This window comes from Rattus norvegicus, chromosome 9 (genome assembly GCF_021556685.1).
Source record: "Rattus norvegicus strain SHRSP/BbbUtx chromosome 9, alternate assembly SHRSP_T2T, whole genome shotgun sequence".
Taxonomy (NCBI): domain Eukaryota; kingdom Metazoa; phylum Chordata; class Mammalia; order Rodentia; family Muridae; genus Rattus; species Rattus norvegicus.
Genome location: NC_141542.1, coordinates 99,110,101 through 99,136,393, shown reverse-complemented (window position 1 = coordinate 99,136,393; position 26,293 = coordinate 99,110,101). Strand labels below are relative to the sequence as shown.

General features: G+C 42.0%; 2 protein-coding genes across 43 annotated transcripts in view; both read right to left on the bottom strand.

Moving 5' to 3' along the window:
* Nucleotides 1-5,362, bottom strand: part of Mff (mitochondrial fission factor) — a 28,237-nt gene extending 22,875 nt beyond the window's left edge. For 12 of the 41 annotated variants that reach the window (XM_087565533.1, XM_087565537.1, XM_087565543.1 and 9 more), the window contains exons 1-2: nt 5,167-5,333; nt 786-1,006 (exon numbers count right to left, since the gene is read on the bottom strand). In XM_087565533.1, coding sequence (XP_087421659.1) covers nt 786-966 — 181 coding nt within the window. In that variant the 5' untranslated portion in view covers nt 967-1,006; nt 5,167-5,333. Of the gene's footprint in view, nt 1-785; nt 1,007-2,011; nt 2,182-2,931; nt 3,037-5,166 lie in introns of all 41 variants that reach the window. The other 29 variants (XM_087565529.1, XM_087565530.1, XM_087565534.1 and 26 more) reach the window with 5 other exon arrangements.
* A 2,842-nt stretch (nt 5,363-8,204) lies between these two features.
* Col4a3 (collagen type IV alpha 3 chain) overlaps nt 8,205-26,293 on the bottom strand; it is a 129,107-nt gene continuing 111,018 nt past the window's right edge. The window contains exons 44-52 of one of the 2 annotated variants that reach the window (NM_001413988.1): nt 23,518-23,590; nt 21,345-21,416; nt 21,132-21,257; nt 20,046-20,144; nt 14,453-14,665; nt 13,737-13,914; nt 13,500-13,614; nt 11,972-12,144; nt 8,205-11,356 (exon numbers count right to left, since the gene is read on the bottom strand). In NM_001413988.1, the coding sequence (NP_001400917.1) occupies nt 11,272-11,356; nt 11,972-12,144; nt 13,500-13,614; nt 13,737-13,914; nt 14,453-14,665; nt 20,046-20,144; nt 21,132-21,257; nt 21,345-21,416; nt 23,518-23,590 (1,134 nt within the window). In that variant the 3' untranslated portion in view covers nt 8,205-11,271. The remainder of the gene's footprint in view (nt 11,357-11,971; nt 12,145-13,499; nt 13,615-13,736; nt 13,915-14,452; nt 14,666-20,045; nt 20,145-21,131; nt 21,258-21,344; nt 21,417-23,517; nt 23,591-26,293) is intronic. The other variant, XM_087566766.1, reaches the window with a different exon arrangement.

Here is a 26,293-nt window from a genome sequence, read left to right as displayed (position 1 = left end):
TGCCAAACTACGAATCTCAGAAAGTAAACAATCCAAATGTCCTCTAGGTGAATGGATAAACCAACGGTAGTGTATCTGTACAGTGTATTACTACCTAATAGCAGTTAGCTGGAAGGAACACATAATACTTGCAAAAATGTGAAATAATCTTAAATCATCACCTAGTCAAGCAAGCAAGCACAGCCTGCAACTGTAGCACTCAGGAGCTAAGGCAGGAGGCTCCTGAGTGCCACTCGAGTGCACTATGTCTCCATCCAGCATGAAAACAAAATGAAAAGTTATACTGGGTTTGATGGGGCAGGCCTGTATCCAGAGCAGTTGAGAAGGCTAGAGCAGGAGGATGACAGGCACAAGTCTGCAAGCTCTACAGGGCAATCAAAGGCACTGTGGGAAACTCAAACCCCAACTCATAAACGAAAAATACAGAGAGGGCTGTATTTTCCAAGAACGCACATGATCCAAGCTTCAAAGCCCATCAGGTGAGAAAAAAAATAAAGAAAAATTATTCTTAGCAAAAGAAGCTGAAGCAGAGTCAAGTGTGGGGCTCCACTTATAGGAGATTCGGAGAGACAGATCCAGTGTCCAGGTACAGACAGAAGATCCCAACTGCTACAGGAAGCCTTCTGAGGTGACAACAACATTCTGTATTGGACTGTGGGGGTTACAGACACTAGTTAAAACTTGTGAAAATATCTTTCTCAATAATATTTAGGAAAACCTAAAATGTTTATAAAATTAAATAACACAAAGGTTTATTGGGAGACTTTGAATCAAGTGTGAGATACCTGTAACCACGATCCTCTCTGGGACTTGCATTATCACACTGGCATTTGGAACTCCATCTTGGAACCCTTGTTCCAGGTCAGCATTTGGTGGTGCTACTTTTAATTTTTCCGGGACCCTCATTCGCTGACTAATACCTTCAGTGTATTCCATTTCGTACTGAATTCGACTAATTTCTGCCATCTCAGCAGCAGTGGGAGAAGGAAATGCCGCCCCACTCACCCTACAGAAGGAAAATGTTAAGATCAGGATAACTGAGTGTTAAGATGTCAATCTTCTCTATGCAGCGATGTCAGAAGACAATACCTTACAGCAGAAAGAGCAAAAGGAACCCTCTCATCACTTGTGAATAAAAGGAAAATAAAAGATCAAACAAAACACATTTCTCAACATAAAGCTTCTGACTTATCATCTGAAAACGAACCCTGAAGATATCGATTAGGAGCAAACTTCTTAAGTATGAGACAAATGCAATACAAACACACACACATAAACATTCTGTGTGCAAGCACATATGCATGCTCCTTATAATTAAAAAATGCCTGAAGTAAAATTAAAAATTCCTAATCAGGAAACTAAGAGCACAGTTCAGAGGTAGAGTTCTTGCCTAACATGCACAAAGCCCTGGTTCAATCTGTGAAACTGCAAAATAAAAAATCCTAATCATGTGGAAGAATCTTGCCTGGACTTAATAGCAATGCAATCAGAAACTGCCATCATGCATGAAATAAAGCCTTTCATCAATGAAAACCAGACTCCAAAGGTAAATAAGGTAAATAAGGCTAATGCTCAATTTACCAAAAACAAAAACAAAAAAGGATAGCCCCTTCAAAACCACACAATGCAAATCAAAACTTCTTACTGCACATGAACCTGATGAGCCAATGGATACTAAATGCACAGATTATATCAATTAGCCCTTAATTGCACTAATTCCAAGTGGTTAAACGTTCATATTCTTAACCCGTATTTAATTTCATATTTATACTCATAGTTTTGAGAAGCATCAAATATCTTTGAGGGAAAAATAGTACAAATGCATAGAGTGAGCTTCTAAATTGGAGAAGGATCCATGAGTATAGGAAGATATAGTTGAAAGAATGATTGCCCCCAAATAAAAAATGCTAAGAAAAGCATAAAAAAGTATGGTTGTCGTATGGCAAGCAGCCTATAAGCTACTGTCTGTCAAACCTCTAATACCAGCTCAACTGAAGAAGAAGTCACTGACCTTCCTAGTGATGTCTCACTGCCCGTTTTCATACTCATTTTAACAGAGCATACACGTCTACAATAGCTATGGGCACTGCTACCCTGTGGTGTTTACTTTACACAACACTTCCCTACAGATCTCAACTGTTTTTGGAGGTGTACATAACAACACGGACACTGCTTTTCCAGCTGTAAAAAAGAAAGAATAAAAATCAGTATTTCAACAATCCATTTTATCAGAGAACTATGAATACAGGTAATCATTTACTTAACATGGCTCCATTTGAGAAACCTTATTTCAAATGTTTCAGCAGTCACTCGTAAGCGGCACCTCATAAATCAGAAAGACGGTTTGAAGCACAGTCCCCATTTCATGACTTTGCAATCAGGGTAAATGAAAGTTCCACCATTACATAAACAAATGTGACATCAGATGGGGAGAAGGATGGCCACCAGAAAACCCCTCTAACCATATCCCCATAGGCTATAAAAGTTGCCAAGAAAAGACAAGTGTAAACGTAAACGAATTTGAGGTTGCCTAAAAATTTGATGTGTAAGTGATGGTTTCCTGAAAAGGAGGCCAAATTATACTAAATTAAAAGCACATTATAAGTTGAGAGTAATACAGCACCGAAGACAGTATAAATGTCGTAATCAGTTATTCTGTAAACTAGGGAGAAAGCAATCCAGATTTCTTCATCACTTCTTTTTTTAAAGCCAGAAACATACTCTATGCCTTAAGAGTGTAAGAGGGTGCTCCTCGGAGACTGGGCACTCAGCCTAGTTGGACTGTGACTGTCAACTAGCTTATTTTATTCTTTTTGCTCAAATGTCTGCTTTTCAAGGAACTCACACACACACACACACACACACACACACACACACACACAGAGATGGCTTGCAGACTGAGAAAGCAGAGACAAGGCAAGTCTTACTTACAAATGAGAAACAGCAGGCTTGCTACTTGGCACTATCTGCTTCTGGGCTTCATACTAACTCCTTACTGCTCCAATGCGCATGTGCCAGATTGAGTCACCTTTATCCCTGAGGGAGAACAACAGTGACTGAGAAACTAGATGAGACCATTATTAGGAACTTAGCTGGAAAACCTTCAAACAAAAGCCACAGAGATATACAATCTACACTAAGAAACAAAAGAATAAACAAAGAACTTCAAATGTACCAGACTGTTATGTCCTAGAGCAGGGCCTCTATGACTAATCACCATGTAAGGCTGTGGTTCTCGATCCAAGGGTCTCAACCTCCATGGTTGTTGAGTGACTGTCATAGTGGTAACTTTTCTGATATTTACATTACAATTCATGACAATAGCAAAACTGCAGGTACGAACTAGCAATGATAATAATTTTATAGTTGGTTACCACAACATGAGGACTACATTGACTTAATACTATTGCCTCCGTTTTTAGATTTTATGTTTCAATAAAACAGATGAGGACCTAATTGTTTTTCTTTCTCAGTAAACTATGATACTTTGGGTATTCTTTTGTAACAAATAAACTGAATTTGGGGCTGAGGTTTTAACCCCACAGTTTCTGTCATTACCTGCTTGCTGTATAAACTGAGGTAAATCTACGTCGGACTCCTATCTGACACCACAGATCCACTTTCTAGGCCACACCCGAACACCGGCAATGTTTTCCAATTTCGTCAGGATCCCATCCATTACACTCAATTTCTTCCTTAAGTTGGCTCGAGTTTTTAAAAACACAAATCCATTTTTAAGAAAATATTTAATAACTACCTTAGAACCATGAACTCGCTGTATGCATGTAACCATATGTAACAAATCCAAAACTATTAGGAAAAATTAAGTCAAAGTGGATCAAAGGCTTAACAGTAAGAAATGATGGAACTCTGAGTCTGCTAGGCATCGGCAAGGACTTTCTGCAAAGGGCTCCAAGAAGTTCAGGAAACAACAGCAAGAACTGGCAAATGGCATCACATAAAATAAAACAAACAAACAAAAAATTCTGTAGAAGTTAAGAGTGGAGGGATTCTATAGGATCTTTGTTGGGTAGAGATCTGGCAGGGGACTCATATCCAGAATTTTATAAACAACTCAAAAACTTAATAAACAGAACCCCAATCCTCTATCTATTAACAACAAAAAATGTCAGAACAGTAAGGAGAGTAACAGAAGAAACCTTGTACACCTAAAATGAGGCAGCCCTATCAGACAGGAAGGGAGCAAACAGTTCCTCCCAGTAGTAAAAAAAGCATACACTCAGAAACACCACTGAAAAGCTCTTAATTCACAAGTCCTCGAAACCAAAACTTAGACCACCCCCCCACACACACACACACCACCCACCTCTCATCAAACAATCTAATTGCATGCTCAAAATACTAAATAGGGCTCAATCGTCCTACTTTCCCAAAAGGTTTTCTTTGGGGAATCTCATTAGTAGCTAACGCGACTGAGGGAGAGCAAATGTTTCTCACCAGGGAAAAAGGGCATTCCCATTCACCTGCTCCCCGCGGGAGGCCTACATTACTGGGGCACAAGCTTTATTCTTCTGGAATTTAGAGAGCGCCACCAATTCGGAGACAGCGATGCTTTTCACAGAGAATGCGCCCTGCTCCTGTGCTAGTGGGACTGGGACGCTGGTTCCTTTTTTTGTTTGCTTGTTTGTTTTGCAATGACAAGTTTTTAGCAAATGGAGGTCAGGGGCTATAGGGGGACCTGGAATCCAGCTTGTCACGGTGGGGTGCAGGGGATAGCCCGCAATGCCACCGACGAGCAACGATGCTATGGGCAGCCCCGGGCCTCCCAAAGGCAGTTCTCTACAGTTACACGGATTTTACACAAAACAAAGAGTTGCTTTTAAATGCGACAGACTCAAGGTCATACTGCGAGGTGCTTGGGCCCGTGGAAGAGATGCCCGAAAAAGCCCAGATCCAAGTTCACAGGCTTCCTTCCGTTTCCTAATCCCGAACTCATAGGTGTTTTTCGCTGTGAGTAAAATTCGATTTTTGTTCAACAGAACAAGGTGCCGAGGTAGAAAAGGTGAAGAGGCCGGCCCCAAATATTTGCAGGGCAGGGCCCTGCGGACCGGCCAAGGCCCGGGCCACTCCGCCCAGCCCGGAGGGGGGGTGTCACTGCCGCGGCGCTAGGCCCGGAGCCCTGCTTAGGGGGAGTAGAGCACTCACCCTGGGCCTGCTGGAGAGTCCCCGGAGAGAGGGCCGCCGCTCGCCGGCTCCGGGGCGCTCGGGCGAGCGCTCGCAGAGGCCGTTGACCGAGCGCACCGAGGCGCCCGGGCAAAGAAGCGGCGGAGCGGCCGCGGCGGGCCGGGACAGACGCGAGAACGGCCAGGACTGGCCCCTTCCAGGAGCCGTAGCGGAAGTAGGTTCCTGGTCATGTGACGAGAGAAGGGCGGATGTTGCACGCAAATTCGTGAGACGTCGACGAGCAGCCATTTTTGTTGTGGGCAAAGTATTCTTTCCTCAAGTGATTCTTGTTGAGGGGATTTATAGACATTGCGATCTTTAAGAACCTCGAGTTGGCAAGGTAAACTAATAACCTATTTTAAAGGAACGCCTGAATAAAAATTCTTACAGTGGCTCGAGAATTTGCATATGTAACTGAATATTGGAAGTAATTCTTTAGCACTCTAATTTTGATTTTCCTAAAACAAAATAAGAATCCGAGAAAACAGGAAGCTGAATTGGATTGCAAGATAGTAGGGGTCAGAAATCTCTTTCAAATCTAAACACCCACCACCTTATGGTTCCCCTGTGCAAGGGCAGGGCTGGAGATCAAGAACCAGTCTTGCTCACAGAAGGATAGACTAGAAACCGAATAAGAAAATACCACGAGTCCCTCAATTTTCATAACCTAGCAACTTCATCCACTGTTTCCCATCCTTGGAGTCAACCAACCACGGTTAAAGAAGTTTTTTCTTACAATCTATTCATATTATAGAGCCTGGTGCCACACCCTAGAAAAACCAGTATTGGGGACTTGAGAGGTAGAAGCTATAGGATCAGGAGTTCCAGGCCAGCCTCAGCTATGTAGTAAGTGAATGGCTTGTGTCATCATCTATATCAAACACACACACTCTTTTCCTTGTGGTTTTTCCTACTAAGAGAGTATAACATTTATGTTGGTTTAAATATATGTAATCTAGAGACAATTTTAAGTGTTTGTGGGGATGTGCAGAGATTACCTGCAATCATCGAGCCATTTTGTATGCGATGTAAGCATGTAGATTTGGATATGAGCTGTGATTATGGAATAAATTTCTCACTCTCTTGTGCAAAGGAAGACTATGTACTCAAGTGATATAGTCTTGAATCTAAAAATATTCCAAAGCCAATCTTTGGCTCATTCCTATAACCACAATACTAAGGAACCAGAGGTAAGAGGGTAGGGGAAGTTTCAGGCTTGCCAGCACTACATAATGGACCCTGTCTCAAAACAACAACAAAACCCCAAACAAACAAAACCTCAGATGATACCCCAGAAACACTATCTTCCTTTCAAATAATGTATCAAGCTTTCTGAATTTCATTCTTGTGTGTTCTTCCTAATATTGGTGTAAGATAAGTAAAATTTTCCTTTACCTTCTTAAGGTCTCAGTGAGCCCCCAATTAAATTGACATAAACATCAGATGAAAAGATTTTAAGATCTATTTATTATGTGTACAGTATTCTGCCTGCATGTATGCCTGCAGGCTAGAAGAGGGCACCAGATCTCATTACAGATGGTTGTGAGCCACCATGTGGGAAAGTGTCCTTTCCCTGTCCCTCATCCCTAATTCCTCATCCCTCATTCTTATCCCTCTCCCTTATCCCTCATCCCTCTCTATTATCCCCTATCCCTCTCCCTCATCCCTCTCTCTCATCCCTCATCCCTCTCCCTCATTCCTCATCCCTTTCCCTCACCCCCCATTTCTTATCCCTCTCCCTCATCCCTCATCCTTCCTTCCTTATCCCTCTCCCTCATCCCTCATCCTTCTCCCTTATCCCTCATCCTTCTCTCTTATCCCTCATCCTTCTCTCTTATCCCTCATCCTTCCCTCTTATCCCTCATCCTTCCCTCTTATACCTCATCCTTCTCTCTTATCCCTCATCCTTCCCTCTTATCCCTCATCCTTCTCTCTTATCCCTCATCCTTCCCTCTTATCCCTCATACCTCTCCCTCATCTCCCATTCCTCATTCCTCATCCCATTCCTTCTCTCCCTGCACACATTCCTTTCTCTCTTTCTCTCTTTCCCTCTCCCATGGCATTTTCCCTGGCCTCAGTCCTTGGGGCCAGTAACTCACCCGCCCACCCGAGAGCAGCTTCCTAATAAACCAGCCTTTAATATAATCCAGTCTGGCTTAAATTGGTTCATTTCAATAGCGGCCGAGAGATAACTATCAAGTGTCCTATTGCTTCCATTAACCCTTACACTTCTTAAATGTTGCAGATTGCTTTTTCTTTTGTCCCTAGCCCCTTCTTTCCAAAGTTTTGAAATAACTTTCAAATGAAGATCCATAATTCAGTTATTAAACCCAGGTCTTCTCCTGTAACCCCGATTTATCGTTTTTCTTCGGACATCATGTGAGTCTATTAAACAAGACAGTGTTTCACAGAAAGTCAGAGCACCTAATAGTGTGTGATACAGTCATCAAAACAAACAAACAAAAGATATGAGGCATGAATGGTGGGTGCTGTGTCCCCACCGTATGGAAAGGCTGTTCCTTCCTGTGTCCTGTGTGCTACAGATTCATGCTGGGTCTTCCTTTCCTTCTCTCACTGACATGGGCACTTCTGTTTGCAGCTTAGTTTGTTGTTGGCGTTTTCTATACCCTCAGAATATATAAATCCAAACAACCTCATCCACTCAGCTTAGCTTCATCCAGATGCATGACTTCTAGCAATTGCTACTTGTGTTTACCATTAGGAATTACACCCCAATAGGTTTAACATTTAAAAATGTTTACCTTTTTCAATTCAGACATTCTTCAGTTACTGTTTCTCATTCATGGCAAGATTACTGTTTGTAGGCATCAAGACTCAGAATACTAAGGTTATCTTTTACTATGTTTATTTGATGGTTATTTTTGGTGAAGACGAATATTAAACAGTAGCAGCTTTGATATTCTTCTTAATTTCAAACTGGCCTGTTGTTTTATAGTGACTATTATTTTTACAGTACAAAATAAACTTTCTATTAGGAAAAAGAAATCTCCAAAGATATGGTAGAGTTTTTCCTTTTATTTTATTTTGGCAAAACAATAGAACTTTAGTTATATTTACAGAAATATTAGTACATTATAATATATCATAATTTTGACAAGATATTACTGTATAAAATATTCGATATATTTTAAATAAATTTCAAGTGGTTATAGAGAAAAATATTAAATTAAGTTTAGTGGTAGTAAGTTACATTTGAAATATAGAAAAACTTTGTAAAATCAGCAATAAAATTCAAATTTAAACATTTTTAATACTTTTATAAATAAATTAATAACGTTTTATCTCGCCAAAGAGGACAATTGACAAGTTGGTTGTTTTAGCACACTGTGAAATTTCCAAAGCTGAAGCACCAAATTTGAAAGAAATGTTTTGTAAATCAGTTAAAGATGTTTAAAGATCTATTTTTATTCATGTGGCAGAGCCTGAGCTAGCGAATGCCACCTATGTGTGGGTGTCCTTGGAGGCCAGTTGGATCCCTTTGAGCAGTCCTGAGCTGCCTGACCTGGGTATTGGGAACTGTCCTTGGGTCCTCTGCAGAGAAGCCAGCATTCTTGACTACTGAACCAAATTTTTCCAGTCACATATGAAGTTGAATTTTAGAATTATAATTTACTCATAAACATCTGGGAAGTAATATGCATGGGCTGCATTTTGTTGGTCATCCCTAGAAGTACAGATGGCTGATTGTTGGTAATGGCTTCTTTGGACATTAAGGTGTTCAGTATTACGTGCCTTAGATCCTGATACGAGGACGGGAGAAGAACGAGGCCAATGGCCAAATGAAGGGCAGGTGTTTGACATTAGCACCAGTCTGGTGGTGAAACAGATTACCCTGACAGCCACCGGTGAGTTTTTAAGAGGCAAAGGTGAAAGGATTGTGGCCAGTTTCTTGGGTGTGTGCCTAGTAAGTGGAGAACACCAGAGGATGAGGAAAACATTTAAAACAAAATTCTGGATGTCTGAGGCAGAAAATTGTGGTGATTTGGGGGTCAGCCTGGGCTATACAGTGAGATGCTTCTCATCGAAACAAAACACAGATATCTGTTTTCTAATTACGGCTTCTAATTTCGCAGGTTTAGAATGCTCTCGAACGGGCGTTTATGACAAGCTCCTGGGTGCCGTGGCTGCCGCTCCTACTCCTGATCCCACTGGCCAAGGAGATCAAGCCCTTGTTTTCACTACTGGAATGTATCTGGGACAGTTGGATATTTTTCAATGTTAGCCGAAACACATCCTTGTAATGAGATGTTACACATCTCAGCTGAGGTGTGAGAATGTCTCGTTGCAGTCACAGGAGTGTCGAAGCGTGACCACCTTTGTCTGTGCTCTTGGGCCACACATTCCAATACAAAGCAGTTGAGTTTACAGCACCGGCCTGGACCTAAGTATCAGCACCATCACGTCCACTTCAGTGGATAGAGAGATATACTCAAAGCTTTGCCTCACAGTGCCTGGACCCTCTGAGTCATCGAATAGTACCACACTGTTTGATTTTAAAATAGTCTTGATTTCTTAATAGTTTCCAGACATCGGCTTCTGGGGTGCCGAAGAGAAGTTAGAAGTCTTGAACTTAGCCTGGGTGTAGATCTTATTTTAAAAATTTTAAAACTTTTGTGTATCTGGCTGAGTGCGGGTGCAGAGGCCAGAAGTGGATGTCGGATCATCTGGAGCAGGAGACCGTGAACCAGTACCAGTGTGGGTACTGGGAACTGAACCAGGGGCTGCTTAAAGAGCAACAGGTACTTTTAAACCTTCTCTTAGGCTGCTGAATTGTGAGGAAACACAGAGACAGTGGTAAAGGAAAAGCAAAAGCAGGAGAGCCACACCCATATATGAGACTCTTTGGTTTTGGTGTGGGAAGACCGGGAAGAGGTTGGGGATGGGTGTCTTGCACATGTGACAGTCTTTACAAACAAAGTTTGTTGCCCTTGAGGTTAGATCAGAAGCAAGTCTCTCTCACTACCCGCTGCACATACCCTCAACCCCAGTACAGTATATGGGGACACATTTTGGTACTGAAGAAAATAACTTAAGCTGAATTAAGTAACTTTGGAATGTATCTATATACTTAAGACCACATTTTAAGACATAGAGCAGCTGTGTACAGTACGGTAAGGTTTTTACCCAGTGGTTTCTCTCCATATGATTGTTAGGAATATATAACATTAAAAACAGGGGGGGTACGTGTGTGTTTTCTAAAGGAGAAGTTAAAAAACTAACAAAGGAACAAATCTGTAAACCCACGAATGGTTTGAGTCTGATAAACCAGCAAGTACCTTCCATTATTTCCTGGTGAAATTATTTAAGGTCAGTGTTTATAGGAGTGGGGATAAAGTGCACATTTGTTAAGTGGTGTCCTTGTTACTTGTAAGTACATTGAAAATAATAAAGAGAAATGTTTCGATGGATGTGTATGTCATCCTAGTAAAGATTAGTTCCCTAAGGGTAAACGTTTTACCCATTTTGAGCCTACTGACATAGTAAAAAGAGCTCCGTGAAGAAGCAAATGGACACAGTCAACAAAACATAGAACGAAACCATATATCTACGCATGTTATGATTCCCTCTGGGAAGTTTCCTTTGGTCCTAGCTTTGGGCATATTTAAATGAGTCCTGGCACCTTTATCCTGTGTTTTTAGCCCTCATAACCACTTAACAGCTCTGACCCTCCAGTTCTTTTCACAGGGTGCTTGAATTCTGTATGCCCCCATCTCCTTCTCTAGCTGAAGTCTGAGGTCTCAGGAAGGAGGTGGAAGGAAACACACTCCTTCTCTCAGGAGTGGGAGACAAGGAACACATTGTGGATCCACAGGACCAGATCTCTTTCAGCTTGTAGTTCAAGCCTCACTCAATCATCATTTAGTCAGTACGTTAGACACAGCTGGGATGGGATATCAGTAATATTCTGTGGAAAGCGTTGCCCACACCACAGACTAACTTGAATGAAATGCTTTCTTGTGTGGTGAAACTTTGCACTACTACGCCTTTAAGGTTAGAGAGAAAGACCTAAATAAATGCATGTTGTAAGTCATGATTTTGATACTTAAGAAGGAGCAAAAGATTTCATCAGTGTCTTTTCTTCATGCACACCTGACAGCGGCTTATGATTTTCTCCAAGTCTCCAGCTTTCACAGTTGATGGAATAGGTTTTCTGAAATGAACGCAAATGAAAGGACTCATTGATTTGTGGGTAAAATAGGATACTTACTTGCTTTGGGTTTTGTTAATAAATATAGTTAATTTTAGTTTATTCTGGAATCACCCCTCTTTATAGAAGAGGAGAACTTCTGAAAAGATAATTTTATGGTTGTATACATAAACATTTATCGGTATTTTATATTTTCAGTGTATTTCATCAGAATTCATAGAACATAGGCTTTCCTGCAAGTCTACAGTTCATTTTTTAACTATTCCTTCCCTTTAAATACTCCTAAGTCTTCTGATACATTACTTTAAGATCAGCACATCAGCTAGTGACTTTTTTTCAGTACTTTACTATAAATCAATACATGTGTTGAATGTGCTTAGTGATAACAAAATTGTGTGTACATTTGGTTTTTACTGACACAGTGAGAAATAGACTCTACTTCTTGACTTCAAAATACCTCTAACCTGGGAGGATGAAGGTAGATGGGATTTTATTGTCAGGACTGAGAGAGTTAAGACATTCACACAGAGGAGAGGTACAAATAAAATGCAGGTAGGCGCATCCTTTGAGTGGTTCTGTAGTTGAGTCATCAGATTAAGGCTGACATTGTATAGTTACCTGAACATTCTTTCTGGATTTAGTGAAGCCAGCCAGAAGCTGTAGGAGTTTGAGTAGTAGTTGCAGGTCCCTCGTCCATGGCATTCTATAAACGGACTGGCTCGGAATTCCTCCAGGCAGGAGCCGGGCGAGGCAAGTGCTTGTCCAGCACCCTCAGAGCCTGCACTTGTAAACTATCACAACAAAAAGATCTCAATGAAAAGGGCTGCCCATTGGAGTTCCAATACAAGTTTCCCATAAAGCAATGGAAGAAAGAGAAGCCAAGAGAACACAGATGTCCTCCTTTCTGTCTAGATGTAACACTCAGGGCATCTTCTCGGAAGAGACACAGTCATCCAAAGGCTATTGTCTCTCTTTACCACTGGGATTTAAGCCCCATGAGAAGAATGAGGTTCTGCTAGCCTTACTACCCAGACTTGCTGGGGCTCATGACTGGTGCTAAATAAATAGCTTTTAAATTAATTAATGGTTGAGTGGACAGCTGTGTGCAAAGAGGGGGTAATATGTCTTAACAAGGCATAAATATGCAGAGTGTAAATAATGACACATGCAACAGTCAGCACTGGGGATGGCCGGCCTCTACCCTGAACTTAGCATTAACGCCAGAACCTTTTAAAAGAGACTCCTCCCCACAGGAACATCAGAAGGGCAGGGTACAAGGCACTTGTCACTTCGTAAATGTGATACTCTAAGATAGTTCTGTTTCTATTTATGAATCCACAGATGCTTAAAACCATTCCTCTGGTTATCATAATAAACATTACAGACAGTGTAGGCAAAGAAGCCATCACAGAAATGAGCAAAGAGACGTCCCATCTCTGTCACAAAGTAGCTACTTCTCTCTTGAATGCTACAGTCAGGGATTGGTGAGAAATCAGAGGAATCTTTCAATTTTTAAATTATATTTACTTAGTGTGTGTGTGTGTGTGTGTGTGTGTGTGTGTGTGTGTGTGCGCACGTGCGCGCGCGTGCACATGCATGCCACAGCAAAGTATGGAGGTCAGAGGACAACTTGGAGGAGCTGGTTCTCTTTCCACCATGTCAGTCTTAGGGACTGAACTCAGTCAGGCTTGGTGGCAGTGTCTTCACCCTCTGAGTCATCCTGCTGGCTTTTATTCAGTGCTTCATCAATAGCATCAAAGTTGTCAGTCTCTTTTTTAGTAGTTTGATTTATTGAGACTAGGTTTCTTGTAGCCCAAACTGGCCTCAAACTTGAGCAAAGGGTGATCTTGAACTTGCTCCTCCTACCTTCTGAATGCTGAGATCACTCATTCCTATGCACTGCTGGGGAACAGAATCTAGGATGTTGTTCGTGCTACGTAAACACTACTGAATTGATGCCCAGCCTCAATGCTGCTCTTTAAGTGTATTTTTAGATCTCCAAGCATCTATCGCACTTTACATATATTACCAGATCAGGGACCGTATTTTCTCAACACAGCCCAAGATACTGTAGGCATTATCTATTACTTGAAACGGGCTAAGGTTTTTGTTTTTGTTTTTTGTTTTGTTTTTTTTTTCATCTTACCATAACGAAGGAAAAACCTTTCCAGAGAGAAACCCAGCCCTGGGGACATGGGGGGATAGCAGTAGTTTGACTGTGAACAGCTATAGCCATTGCAGGACCTTCGCAGACGGTGCATCTGTAAAACGAGACCAATAGTATGACACCACTTTCTACAATTACATTCCTCACGGGTTAAGTGATTCACCTGATCCTCTTGTAAAACACCTGGAATTGAGTTTTTTTTTTTTTTTTTTTTACCTGCTAACGTAGGGTTCGAGAGCTCTGCCAGTAATTGGGGCCATGTCCATGGGCATCGGGGCTGGTGTCGACAGCCAGTATGAATAGTCATTTCGTGATGCAAAGTTACACACGTTATCGACGTTACAGAATAAGAATGGCATTGTGGTGAATCGCTGTAGGCAGCTGCCCAGAGTACCTAATAAAACACGAAGCTGAGCATCACTCCCGGGAAATTATAGTTACTCCGACTATTATCATTTAGAAACAGGTTAATTATCACATAACCTGTGGCAAAAAAAGAAGAAAAAAAACCACAAAAGAATTCTGTGGTAATGTAAAGCTTTTGGATGGAAGTCAAATCCTCAAATGGGCACACCACCCCTCCCCTACTGAGAATGCTTTCTATGGTTCTTTCTAACCTTGGATAGAACGTGGGACCTCATGTTGTTCATTTGGGACAATGTCTTTGCTTCAGTGACTTCCAGATATTTATAAAAGCATACAAGCAGAAGAGGCTAAGATTAATTTGAGGATTAACAAAAGATAGATGGCTGAATCCAGCTGCGTTTCCTCTAGTAGTTTATACATCGGGATGAAAGCTCAACCTTGGACCACAATTGCTCTCTCAAATGCACCAGAAGATGCTAACATTGTTTATGGTGACCTTCAGAGGAAGCTCCCATCCACATATTCTACACTCTGCGTCATAAACTGCCTGGAAATTAGAACCTTACCAAGGTCTTGTCCATGGGCGTGCTCATTTCCTTGTACGAAAAGAAGGGAAAACCCACTGTAGAGTGGCTGTGTTCCTTCAGGGCATGAAGGATTGGCTGTGGTTTGACTGTGTCGAGTGAAGATGAAGCCTCTCATTCTTGTCCCGTTGGCAGGTGTCCCTCTGTCTCCAGGTTTTCCCTTTAAACCTGGCAATCCATCCAGACCAGGTGGGCCTTTGAAAAACAAATCATACAGGTTGCAACATGCCCAGACTCTCAAACTTGTTTTCTAAAGTACTAACTTAAATGTGTTTCTGTATCTGGTAAGCCTCGAATATGAAAAGGAACCTTAAGAAAGAACGGGCTATAAAATGACTATGATGTTTTAATTGTCAAGTGGATTAAGAAACACTTAGGAGGCTAGTAAGACATACCTGGGTGTGTCTGTGAAGGCTTTTCCAGAGATGACTAGATCATGAGGGTTCTGTCCTAATGAATGGACTAATTCCTTAGTGGATTCATAGATAATGACTTTATTGTAAGCTGGTGAGAAGTAGGAAGTAGGGTTTTGTTCTTGGATTCTGTATCTTGCCCTGGACTATATGGCTTTCCCTGCTTTCTGTCCTCCATGCAGTGAGCAGTGTTCTTCCACATCACAGCATCCAAGTACAGAGCCAAACAACCATGGACTGAACCCTCTGAATCCAGGAGCCAAAATACAATTTTCCTCCTATACATTATTTATATCAGGTGTTTTATCACAGTGACACAAACATAAATGATACAATGGAAAAATAGTATTAAATATTAACCAGTTTATATCATCATCATTGTTATTATTGTTGTGTGTTGTTATTATTATTTTTGTTATTATTTTGAGATCAGGTCTTTCCTCATCTTTGAATTCCCTTAGGATGCCTGGCATGGTGTCCTGCATTTGATTTGTTGGGCCTCATGTATGTTTTTTATGAGTCAATGAATGGCTTGGCTTACAATGTGTGTATGCGGGGGTGGCTAGAATCAAATAAAATATCTACAACCTATAAAGATGTTGGTAGGTAATAAAAATTACTAAGCTTTGGTAAATTCAGAAAGCAATTATGTAAAACTTTGGAAGCTTTTTCTAGAGGTGCAAACTTTGAAGGAAGTTTTGTGCTGGGGACAACATATGATGACAGGGACTGCCAGCAGTAGGCCAGGATGGAGAAATCTCAGAAGCCTTCGGCAGCTCCTTATAAAGTAGGGCGGTATCTGGGACCCTGAGAAGCAGGAGAAACATCCCTCCAGGGGACCCACCATCTGAAATAAGAGGATGTCTGCAGTAGGCTGGGATAGAGACATCTCAGTAGCCCGCAGCAGCTCTTTGTAAAGACTAGTTCCCATTTCTCCTAACCTTAGCCCTGGACAATGGCTGCATAGATTTCATTTGTGCAAGACTGCATTTCAGTTGGCCTTGGTGTGCATATATCCGACTTTCCTAATTCTTTCTCCTTCTGCTCTGGTGAATTCTGTGTAACTAGATGTTCCTTGATGTTATGATTCTTAAACAATTGGAAACTGAGGCACAGGGGCGCAGCACAGCACAGTCCTAATGGCCCAGGTGCATGCTGTGTGTTCTCATCTTGGAAACAACGTAATGATTGCACAACGGTAGTTCCAGATTAATGCTCGACTTGCAAAGAAACTTTAAAGAAATTATTAGAAAATGAATTAGAGTCAACATTGGGACCCTAGAAAGGAAAAAGTTATTGAAGTTAGGAAATAAGTTTTACATAACATTTGAGAGTGATTCCTGGATAAGAAAGTATAAAAGTATAAGAAAGTATAAAATTATATACTAGTAAACTAAGTCAAAATACTGGGACTCTTATGAGAGTCATTGTGTGCAAGGAACAGAAAGCTAGCGGAACCACTGAGTTAAGGGTTAACTTGATTCTTTCTGGCCACTGTCTGGCAGCTTTGCCCATGCCAGTTTAGCATTAGAGCTTCCCAGGAAAATACAAGTAGCTGACCTCGGAGCTCTGAGCTCTGAAGTATAATAAGTTAAAAGTTAAAGTTTAAATAATGATAAGTTTACAATTATTATTATTTTGGTCACAGGCCTGGGAATAGGGGAAGCTTGAAACTTTGGGGAACAATTGTAATTCTTAGTTCTTTGTGGGATGTGGTTATTCTTTTGAATTTGACTTGGCAATGATTATACAATGTCTTTTTTCTACCTACTTTTGAATTATCAATAAAAGACTGGGGCAAGAGAAAGGCTGGAGAGCATGAGAAGAGCATGTGAAGAGTGAGTGAGGAGAACATGTGAAGAGTGAATGAGAGAGCACATGAGGGAGAAAATGTGAGAGCGAGTGAGAGAGCATGAGAAGAGGATGTAAAGAGTGAGTGAAGAGAGAATGTGAGGTGTGTATGAAGACTGTGTGTGTGAGTGAAAGGAGAGTGCACGTGGTGTGTGTGAGGTATGTATGAAGAGTGCGTGTGAGAATGAAAGGGTAATGAACAGAGGTGTGCATGAGTGTGAGAGTTCGAGAAAAGAAAACTGCAATAAAAAAAGCAGAGTGCACAAAAGAATGCAGAGTGTGTGCAGCCTCAAGCTGAGGGAGGGAGGGAGGGAGGGAGAGAGAGAGAAAGAGAGAGACACTTTAAGCCTTGAAATTGCCTGTCAGTTTGTACCCAGAGAGTAGTCTGTGTATATTTATCATGCGCCTTCCAGATAACCCTGCTTCCAGTTGAGAACCCCGATCCTGTGTGGGGGCTGGACCCCAGCAGTTTTGGATCCATTAGCAAGGCAAAGACTTCTAGTTTAAAGGGGGGTAGGGGGTGGGTTGGAGGTGGGAGGGGTTGGGGGTGGGGGTGGGGGTGTTGTTTCCTTGATCTGCAGGAGTTGCAAACAAAGTGACATTTACGCTTTGCCTTTTCTGTGCAGTTGGAGAAGGCCGATCCTCTTTTGTCACTTTAAGACTCAATAACTTATCTCTTTTCTCCTTCTTCCCGTTCGTTCGTTCCTCTCTTCTTCAGAGTCTCAGAAGTCCACATTTGCCTTGGCTTTAACACACAGGAGGCAGACACATTCTTTACTCTTCCCAGCCTCTACTTTTAATCCACAGAGGCTGTAATATGCCCTGTGATGGCTTGAACCAGAATGTTCCTCAGAGGCTTATGCCTTGAACGCTCAGTCTTTCCTTGGCTTGTGGAGGAATTTTAGAGGCTGTGGGTCCTTGGGAGATGGGCCCTGGCTGGTAGAAGTAGTCACTGGAGGGGGGGGGGTGGTCATTGGCCTTTGAAGATTTTACCTGCCAGGAATTCTAGCTTTCTCTGCTCACTGACCCACCAAGAGGTGACAGCTGCTTCTCTTGTCACAGACAGCTGCTGTCACTGCTGGGCCTTTCCTGGTGGTAACAAAGCTCTCTTTCCTTACGGTGCTCCATTTGGGGATGTTTATCCTTGTGAGGACAATGCAAAGATAACTAATACAGACCTTAAGCAACAGATGCTTTCTGGTCTCTCCATGGTAACTATAAAATGATTAGCTGATCGGGATAGAAATTGGAGGCAAGGTTTCACGCTCATGTGTACTCTGCGAAACCATGGGGCATTGCTATGGATCTAAGCTTGAACCCCTCTATCATTCTTATGAGGCCTCCCTAGCATTTGACTACGTGTTAATCAGTTCCCAACACAATTTGTATTGTAGTATCCTGTGCTTGCTACCACCTCATTATACTATCCAGCCTTAGTCATTAAAGTGTATACATTAATAGAGCCACTAACAAAAGCACATTAGGAACGAAATCAAGTGGGTAGTCATCCTCTAATGTAGAGTCCCAATAACACTAAATCAAAAGTAATCCCACGGCTAATATTACAATTAATATTACATACAGTACCATATCTGAATTGACATGTCTAACCCAGCTGGGAAATGATTACCTGGAAGTTATGCTTTTTTAACAAAGTCAGTAACCTCAGGCAGTTACCATTCCAGTGTTTCCCAGAGGGGAGTTTCGAGACTTTTGCAGAAGGCAGATTTAGATCCAGATTACCAAACTGACATGCACAGCTTATATTCCAAATAGCACATTATATTTAAAAGGCTTTTTTTATAGAATGTACACCTGAGTTGTTGACTTGTATGCAAAAGTAGTAGTTCATCTGTCTTAAATAAGGAAGCAGAGTTGTTCTGTTCACCCCAGGGTAGTATTTAAAAAGGAAAACAAAAACAAGAATAACAACAACAACAACAGCAGCAAAACCCACACTCATGAGGTACCATGGCTGAGAGCTAGACCAAGCCAAAGCATTCCCCGAAGCTGATGTAAAGAGAAAGAACGTGGCTCCTTCTCTAAACCAGAAACGTGCTTGGCAGAGTCTGTGATTGCCTAGGGCCAAGTCTCCACCCTGATTCACCCCACCTTTGGTGCACCCCAGCCATCCATATGGGGAAGGAACACAGTTTTTTCTCTAAAACCAGTTAAATGCTTGGCAGAAGCATGATGGCTTGGGGACCAGGGCCATAGAGGAGCGGTGGCTTAGGATCTTGAGACCCCAATTCTTCCCACTCTAAGGGACTTTGGCTATCAGTCCTAGGGCTACCCTATGCTCAGTCCTTGATACCCTTGAGATACCTCATGTTTTCTTTGTACAATATTGATTGGTTAGCTTCCCCCGTTCCTCCTTTTGTATGATCCCTTCCCACTGACACTGTCCCATCTCTCCCCTACAAGTATTACATTAGATGCCATACTTCTTAATAAGCCTGCCTAGATAAGACATAGTTTATACAAGCTCTCCGGATCCCAAATTTTCTATCTTCCTCTCTTCTGATCCCCTGGCCCTCCCACTTAGCACTCTGTCATTGAAGAACCACTTGCTAGTCCAGGTCCTACTGTTCCTATAAGAAATCGTTAGCCAACATAACTTCTGTAGGTAATTAAAACACAACTTGCCTTTCTGAAAATAGGATAATAACTGGTGCTCCTTAGCCAAAGATTTTTGCCTTGATTAAAATCTGCCCAGGGCAGCATGAACAGTGTATTCCGTCATTTGTGACTCCTCCTTCTTCCAAACGAACATCTGGTACCCTGCCTTTGTTCTAATCTGAACAACAGAACTAACTGGAAAACCCAGAGTAATCATTCTTTTTTGCAGTCACATGATCACACGTCTAAACGAGTCCCTTCTGGACACTGAAAACAATACCATAGCAGAACGGGAATGCCCTATTGAACAAAGATTTCAAGGAGCCAATCACTGGGCAGGTAGGCGGGACTTCCAGGTAAGAGGGGAAGCAGGAACAAAGATACAACTTTTGGACAGGAGAGATCATGGAGGACACAATATTTGTAGGGGAAGTCCCCACTTTAGGTGTCGGATCCTTCCGGATCCGCTACCGGAGGATTTATAACTTTGAATAGCTTACAAACTAGGATGCCAGTTGCTGTGCCCAACGACTGTGTTACCTGTTGATTCTAAACTTGCGTGGTGTTTTCTTTCACGCGGCAACTCAGCTGATTACCACAGAAAGGTATCGCGGTACAGCAGGGGTTTGTGAGAAGTGTACCCCAGCAAGCCGTGGGAATTTTTCAACAAGGGAGGCAAGCTGGGTGCTTACCTTGTTCTCCTTTCGAGCCCTTGCTGCCCTTTACTCCCGGTGGTCCTGGAGCTCCTGGTTTTCCGTCCTTGCCTGGTTGACCTCTTGGCCCACAGGGCCCTAGGCAAAAGGCACTTTTGTATTACACGCTATCAAGTTAGAATAAAAGGTCAGGCTGTCACCCACCCGAGTAAGCACGGGATGTCTGCAGTTTTACCAGCTAAGAGAGACATCCCAGGAAGGCCGTTAGTCCTAAGCTAACGGGCATGTTTGTCCACTAACTTCCCCCAAAGGCCTTAAGAGACTGTGACTACCTGAAAGTGTGTGCTGCTATATTTTATTCCAGAATTCACTATGCCCACGAAGTGATCAAACCAGGAAGTAATACCTCTCATCACTCATGTGATTCAGGTGAACTTAAAGAACAAAAGTCCTATTCATAAATCTATTTCAGTTTGCTAAGACTATGTGAAGGGTGAGGTTCACTTTCCAAGTATCAGAAGTCTGGAGAGACTTTTTTTTTTTAAAATAATTATTTATTTACTTTATTTATATGAGTACATTGTCACTGTCTTCAGACACACTAGAAGAGGACATTGAATCTCATTACAGATGGTTGTGAGCCACCATGTGGTTGCTGGGAATTGAACTCAGGACCTCTGGAAGAGCAGTCAGTGCTCTTAACCACTGAGCCATCTCTCTCTTCCCCGGAAAGACTTTAAAGTCATTTTCCCCTAACACTTTGGTGTGCAAATTGTTAGAAGAGTCCACATCTATAGAAGTCAGTTATAGCCAGACATTCACTTAAAAATTGAACACCAAAGCTGATTCTGCCAAAGGAGATGGCTGAGATACTTTTCTCCTAATAAGAATGAAACACAGCATGTGTTTCTCCTACTCTGTACTATGTCCAGATGTTTTACAAGGATCTAAGCTCTTTTTTTTATCCCTGCTGGTCAGGGTGTGTGAGCCCAACCCCAGATTGGCTGTGCAAAACATGGCAATGTTTTGGGTTTTCTGTGGAGTTCTATCATCTGCTTCCAAACACTTTACCGATTTTCTTCATTCACCCTTTATTAAAGATCTAGGTTAACTATGTCACCATACCTGGAATTCCTGGTGGTCCCAGGGGTCCAGGATCTCCTTTCACTCCTGGCTGTCCAGGTGCACCAGGAGGCCCTGGGCTTCCTGGAAGGGAGATGACCTTAAGTGTGCCAGGTTTTCCTTGTGGACCTATTGATTTAAACACAATGAGAAGATGACTTCATAAAACTACTCTTCCTTTATAGAGAACAACAATCGAGAAATAGATCTATTTACCTGGTGGTCCTTTTGGCCCAACTGGTCCTGGATGTCCAATTGACCCAAGAAATCCGGGATTACCCTTCTCTCCTAAGAAGAAAAGTAAGAGGAAGAGTAAGGAGGAAACCAAAAAAAAAAAAAAAAAAAAAAATACGATTATATTTTAGCACTCACAGGGAAGTGTTTCTGAGAAATTACTTTTTGAATTTTTGAGAATTATGAGGCCCCACTGAACCCAGTGTTAATACCCTTTGATGAGCTGTTACATTTAGTTGTCTCAGTTAACTACGTTCTTCTTCTTTTGTTGTCCCAAATGTACAGACAACCCAGAGTTTAAATCAGGAGTTTTCATATAAATTTATTTATGTAACAAAGTGGCAAACATTTCACTTTTACAGATGATAAAAAGGCTACCAAGAAATAGCCATTGATTTAAAGCAATACTCTTTCAGAGTATTAAGATTTCATAGACATGGCTGGGCATGGTGGCTCATGCCTTTAATTCCAGCACTCAGGAGGCTGAGGTAGGTGAATCTTTGTGATTTGTAATCTAGACTGATCTACATAGAGACATTCAGGACTACACAGAGAGTCCCTGTCTCAATAACAAAAACAAAAAATTGCATAGACATTAGATATAATTACTTAAAGTACTTGAATATTAAATAGGGTATCAATAGATTAAAAAAGAATAAGGTTGGCTTAGTGACGCAGGGCTGTAATGCCAGCACTTGGGAGACAGAAGCAAGGGGATTGCAAGTTCCAGGCTGTCTCAAAAAATCAAAACAGAGAAGAAATAAAAGAAACAGAACAAAATATTTACCACACCAAAAGTTAACTGACAACTACTCTGAGGACCAGAAAAAAAGGTATGACTGTTTATCTATGAATGTGAGAAGCAATCTAAATATCTGGCGATGGAATATTTGCCAACTACAGACATGAGGTCATCATCCAAGACAAGGGTTTTCTTCTGAAATCTAAGTGATTGGGTCCCATTGGGGATATTTGCAGGGCTTGATTGTGAGAATCCCCTGTTTACTTCTAAACATTTAGACGCATTAAAGAATGCTTTTCTTCAGTACAGCCTTCATTTGCTTTTCACACTGTTGATGTTTTTAGTCTGAGACTTGGGAAGATGGTGTCATTAACTTGGCCCAGGACAGCCTGCCTGTATTCGCCTGCCCCACGTCCAGTGAGAGACCTCAGAACCACTTTATTTTCAGCTAAAAGCTCCTTAAAAAGCTCATGCTTGAAGAAATTGAAAAGGATGTTTTAAAATCACCTTTAAATGTAGAAACAGTTTTCCTTCCTGGAAAACTTGGTTTTGTTCACACTGGATACATTTGTTAGTTAGTATCTCTATAGGCTGTGAGAAGAGATTCCTACCCTTACAAAACTCAGAAGAGGGGAGTGACCAGTTAAACAATGACTCTAATAAAAATCTGTTTGCATTACATTACAACTCCCCTGTCCCACAACAGACTCTCACTACGCAGCTCTGAAAGGCCCGGAATTCACAATACCCAGCAGGCTGGCCTTGAACTTCTACTGATCTTCTTGCCTCTGCCTCCCAAGCGCTGGGATTACAGGAGTGCTCTCTAAACCTGATAGATCACACTCCATTCAACATCAAGAAAACAATGGCAGGCATTTCAATGTTAGAGCATTCGTCCAGCATCTATGAGAGGGTTCGGTCCCTCTCGCTACAAATAAATAAACCCCATAAAACACAAATGTATAAATCTGTGAATTAAAAAATCACTTTACCAGAACTAATGGGCTGGAAGCTGTTCTTTAAGATTTTTTTTTGTAGCTTTCCAAATTATGAAATTTTCCAAATTATGAAATTAAATGCACATAGCCAAAACTTAAAAATAATTCGGTCGCATATTGCTGTAGTATGCCATGCCCCATCCCAATACATTTTAAAATCCCAAACGTAATACTTTCAATGGTCTCTAATTGTCCTACAGTTTTCATTCTTATCTTACGGTTTTCATCTGAACGCACAGGGCTCAGTGCTCTAGCCTCATACTGAAACCTGTCACACTGAGGTCTTGTTTCTTCCGCTCCTACTGTTGTCTCTGGTGGCCACAGGAGCTCATCAAACGTCAGATACAGTTTTACAATGTGATTTGAGTGGCAGTTACTGTATTTATATATAAGAGCAATGGGGTCAAAATAGTACCTTTTACACCTGGAAACCCGGGGAATCCTGGATCACCTCTGACACCGGGAAGACCGGGGATGCCTGGTGCTCCCTGTATTTTGAGTACAGGGAAAAGAGCAGAACCACAAAGTTTTAAAAATGAAATTCTCACGACATTATTTTTTAATCAAAAGATATAACTCCATATTTGTACTGGCTGGTTTTATGTGTCAACTTGATACAGACTGGAGTTAGTACAGAGAAAGGAGCCTCCCTTGAGGAAATGCCTCCATGAGACCCAGCTGTAAGACATTTTCTCAACTAGTGATCAAGTGGGGAGGTGCCATCCCTGGGCTGGTGTTCTTGGGTTCTATAAGAGAGCAAGCTGAGCAAGGAAAGGGGAGCAAGCCAGTAAGTAACATCCCTCCATGGCCTCTGCATCAGCTCCTGCTTCCTGACCTGCTTGAGTTCCAGTCCTGACTTCCTTTGGTGATGAACAGCAATGTGGAAGTGTGAGCTGAATAAACCTTTTTCTCCCCTACTTGCTTCTTGGTCATGATGTCTGTGCAGGAATAGAAACCCTGACTAAGACAATATTGGATAAGACTAAGGTAAAATTGACAGACATCACTTTTATCTGTCAGTTCAACAATCTGCCTACCTTTAGCTCTTATGCTCCTGAGAGCTCTTCATAGGACCATTTAAAACACATACATCCCCACCCCCATCATGGGGCACAAGCAAACTTGCCCCCTAATGTTAGTGTATACTGTTTTAGCTTTGAATGTGTTTAAATGGAACAGCACTGTATTTTGGGTCATTTCAGGAAGAATAAACCTGTAATTGTTGCAAAGACCGTAGAGTCATTGTTGAATCCCACTGTCATTCTGCTGAGCTAGCAGAGTTCTAAATTACTCCTGGTGAGGGTGGTGGGAGAACTACAGTTTAGAGATGGGACCAAAAAGGGCAGCAGGGAAGAGGTTGAGCCTACTGAGTGGGAGGTGCTCACATTAATTGCTGTTGGAGCCTTGAGACACTCAAGAACAGCCACGAGAGAAGAGAGGGATCAGGGCTTCCAAAAAGATCAATACTTTAGATCTACTTTCACACCATTACTAGGGATTGGGACAGAATGCTATCGAAAATAAAAATAATAAGAAATCATGATGATAAAGGTGCCAAGAATAACAAAGATTGCCGTAGAGACAGCCCCCACTGAAGGAAAAACACAATAATTCAATTGCCGGGATGAACAGGAATGCGATTAGAAGAAGAGGGAAAGGAAAGGGAGCCACCTGATCAGCCTGTCTAGCCTCTGGTAACCATCTGTTCTCTTCAGAGAAAGGTGACTATGGAAAGTCGGACGCCAGGTTCAGCCCTTGGGTGGAAAGGGAGGTATGTTATGCAAAAGAGAGTTGTTAAGAGGGCAGGTCAGGACATCCATCAAGGAGATCATCTTTCCATTGGAAAGGACCATGAAAGCACCTGAGGTCGGTCAGGACAACTCCCAAAGCACTAGAAAGTTACATGACTGACATCCACAGACTGGACGGAGGTGGACACTATCTCAAAAAGTAGATTCTAGATATCAAACCACAAGGAGGTGAAAAGAGTTTAATATGCCTCCTAGTAACTGTCACGCATATTTACCCCTGGTGTTAGAGGTGGACTCATGGGCTGGTCATAGAGAGTCTGTATTTTCATGGGCTCTCTCCACCATGTCTTTGTGGGCACAGTGACTGGTACATAGGGCAATCGGAATAGGTTTTAAGCTTGGCGAGGGGTCAAAACAAAGGCAAGCCATATAGAGGGTTAATTTTAACTTGTAGAGGAAACTTGACAAGCACCCATGAGTGAAGAAGCAATATACTGGTTCTTTAGGTTTAATTTTTAAGGGTGTGTGTGTGTGTGTGTGTGTGTGTGTGTGTGTGTGTGTGTGCGTGTGTGCGCCCGTGCGCATGAGCACAGGTGTTATCAGAAACGGGAAGTGTTAGATAACTTGGAGTTAGAGTTATGGGACATTATGAGCTGCATGATGTAGGCACTGGGACCCTAGTCCTCTGGAAGAACAGCAGGCGCTCTTAGCCAGCGAGCCATCTTTCCAGCTGCAATGTATTGCTTCTTTAAAGAATGAGAACTTCATGACCTGAACTCCTTTCAGCCATCTGGTCTCCTCTAGATGGGTTCTCATACAACCTCAGCCTCCAGTTGTACCCCTTACACACATACACAGTCAGTCTTTAGGGTCTCAAGAACTCCTCTCTCAGGCTTCATCTTGCTTTGCTTCCCTGGAAAACTGATACTTATCTTTTCTGATTCAGGCCTTGAACACATTCCACCAAAGAAAACAGATGCCCTTGCTGTGTTCCTTCAGCCCCCACCTCTCCTCAGAGCCTACAGCATGAGAAGGATGAATCTCAGTATTTGTCTCCTTCATTTTAGACTAGGCCCTCTGAGAGTAAAGGACCGTACCGCCTGGGACAGGGCGGATACCCCAGAATGAGGTTTGAACCACATCCATATCTTTTCAACATCTGTTTCCAAGAGAATTCAGGAGAGGTGGTAGAGGATGAGGGAGAGACTAAGAAAGGAAAGGTCTTGGGCTGCGATCCTGGGAGTCTGGACCTACAAGAACAGGATGGCATCCTTGGAGGGAAACCTGAAAGTTCCTCACTTAACATCTCAAACACCAACGGCATGATGGCTGGACAAGGAAAATATGGAAGAAAAATGGGTGTAAGAGAAACTCCCAGTAATAGACTTAGCGTTATGGAGGATTTATTAATAGACTTGCTTACACAAAGTGGAATTTAGC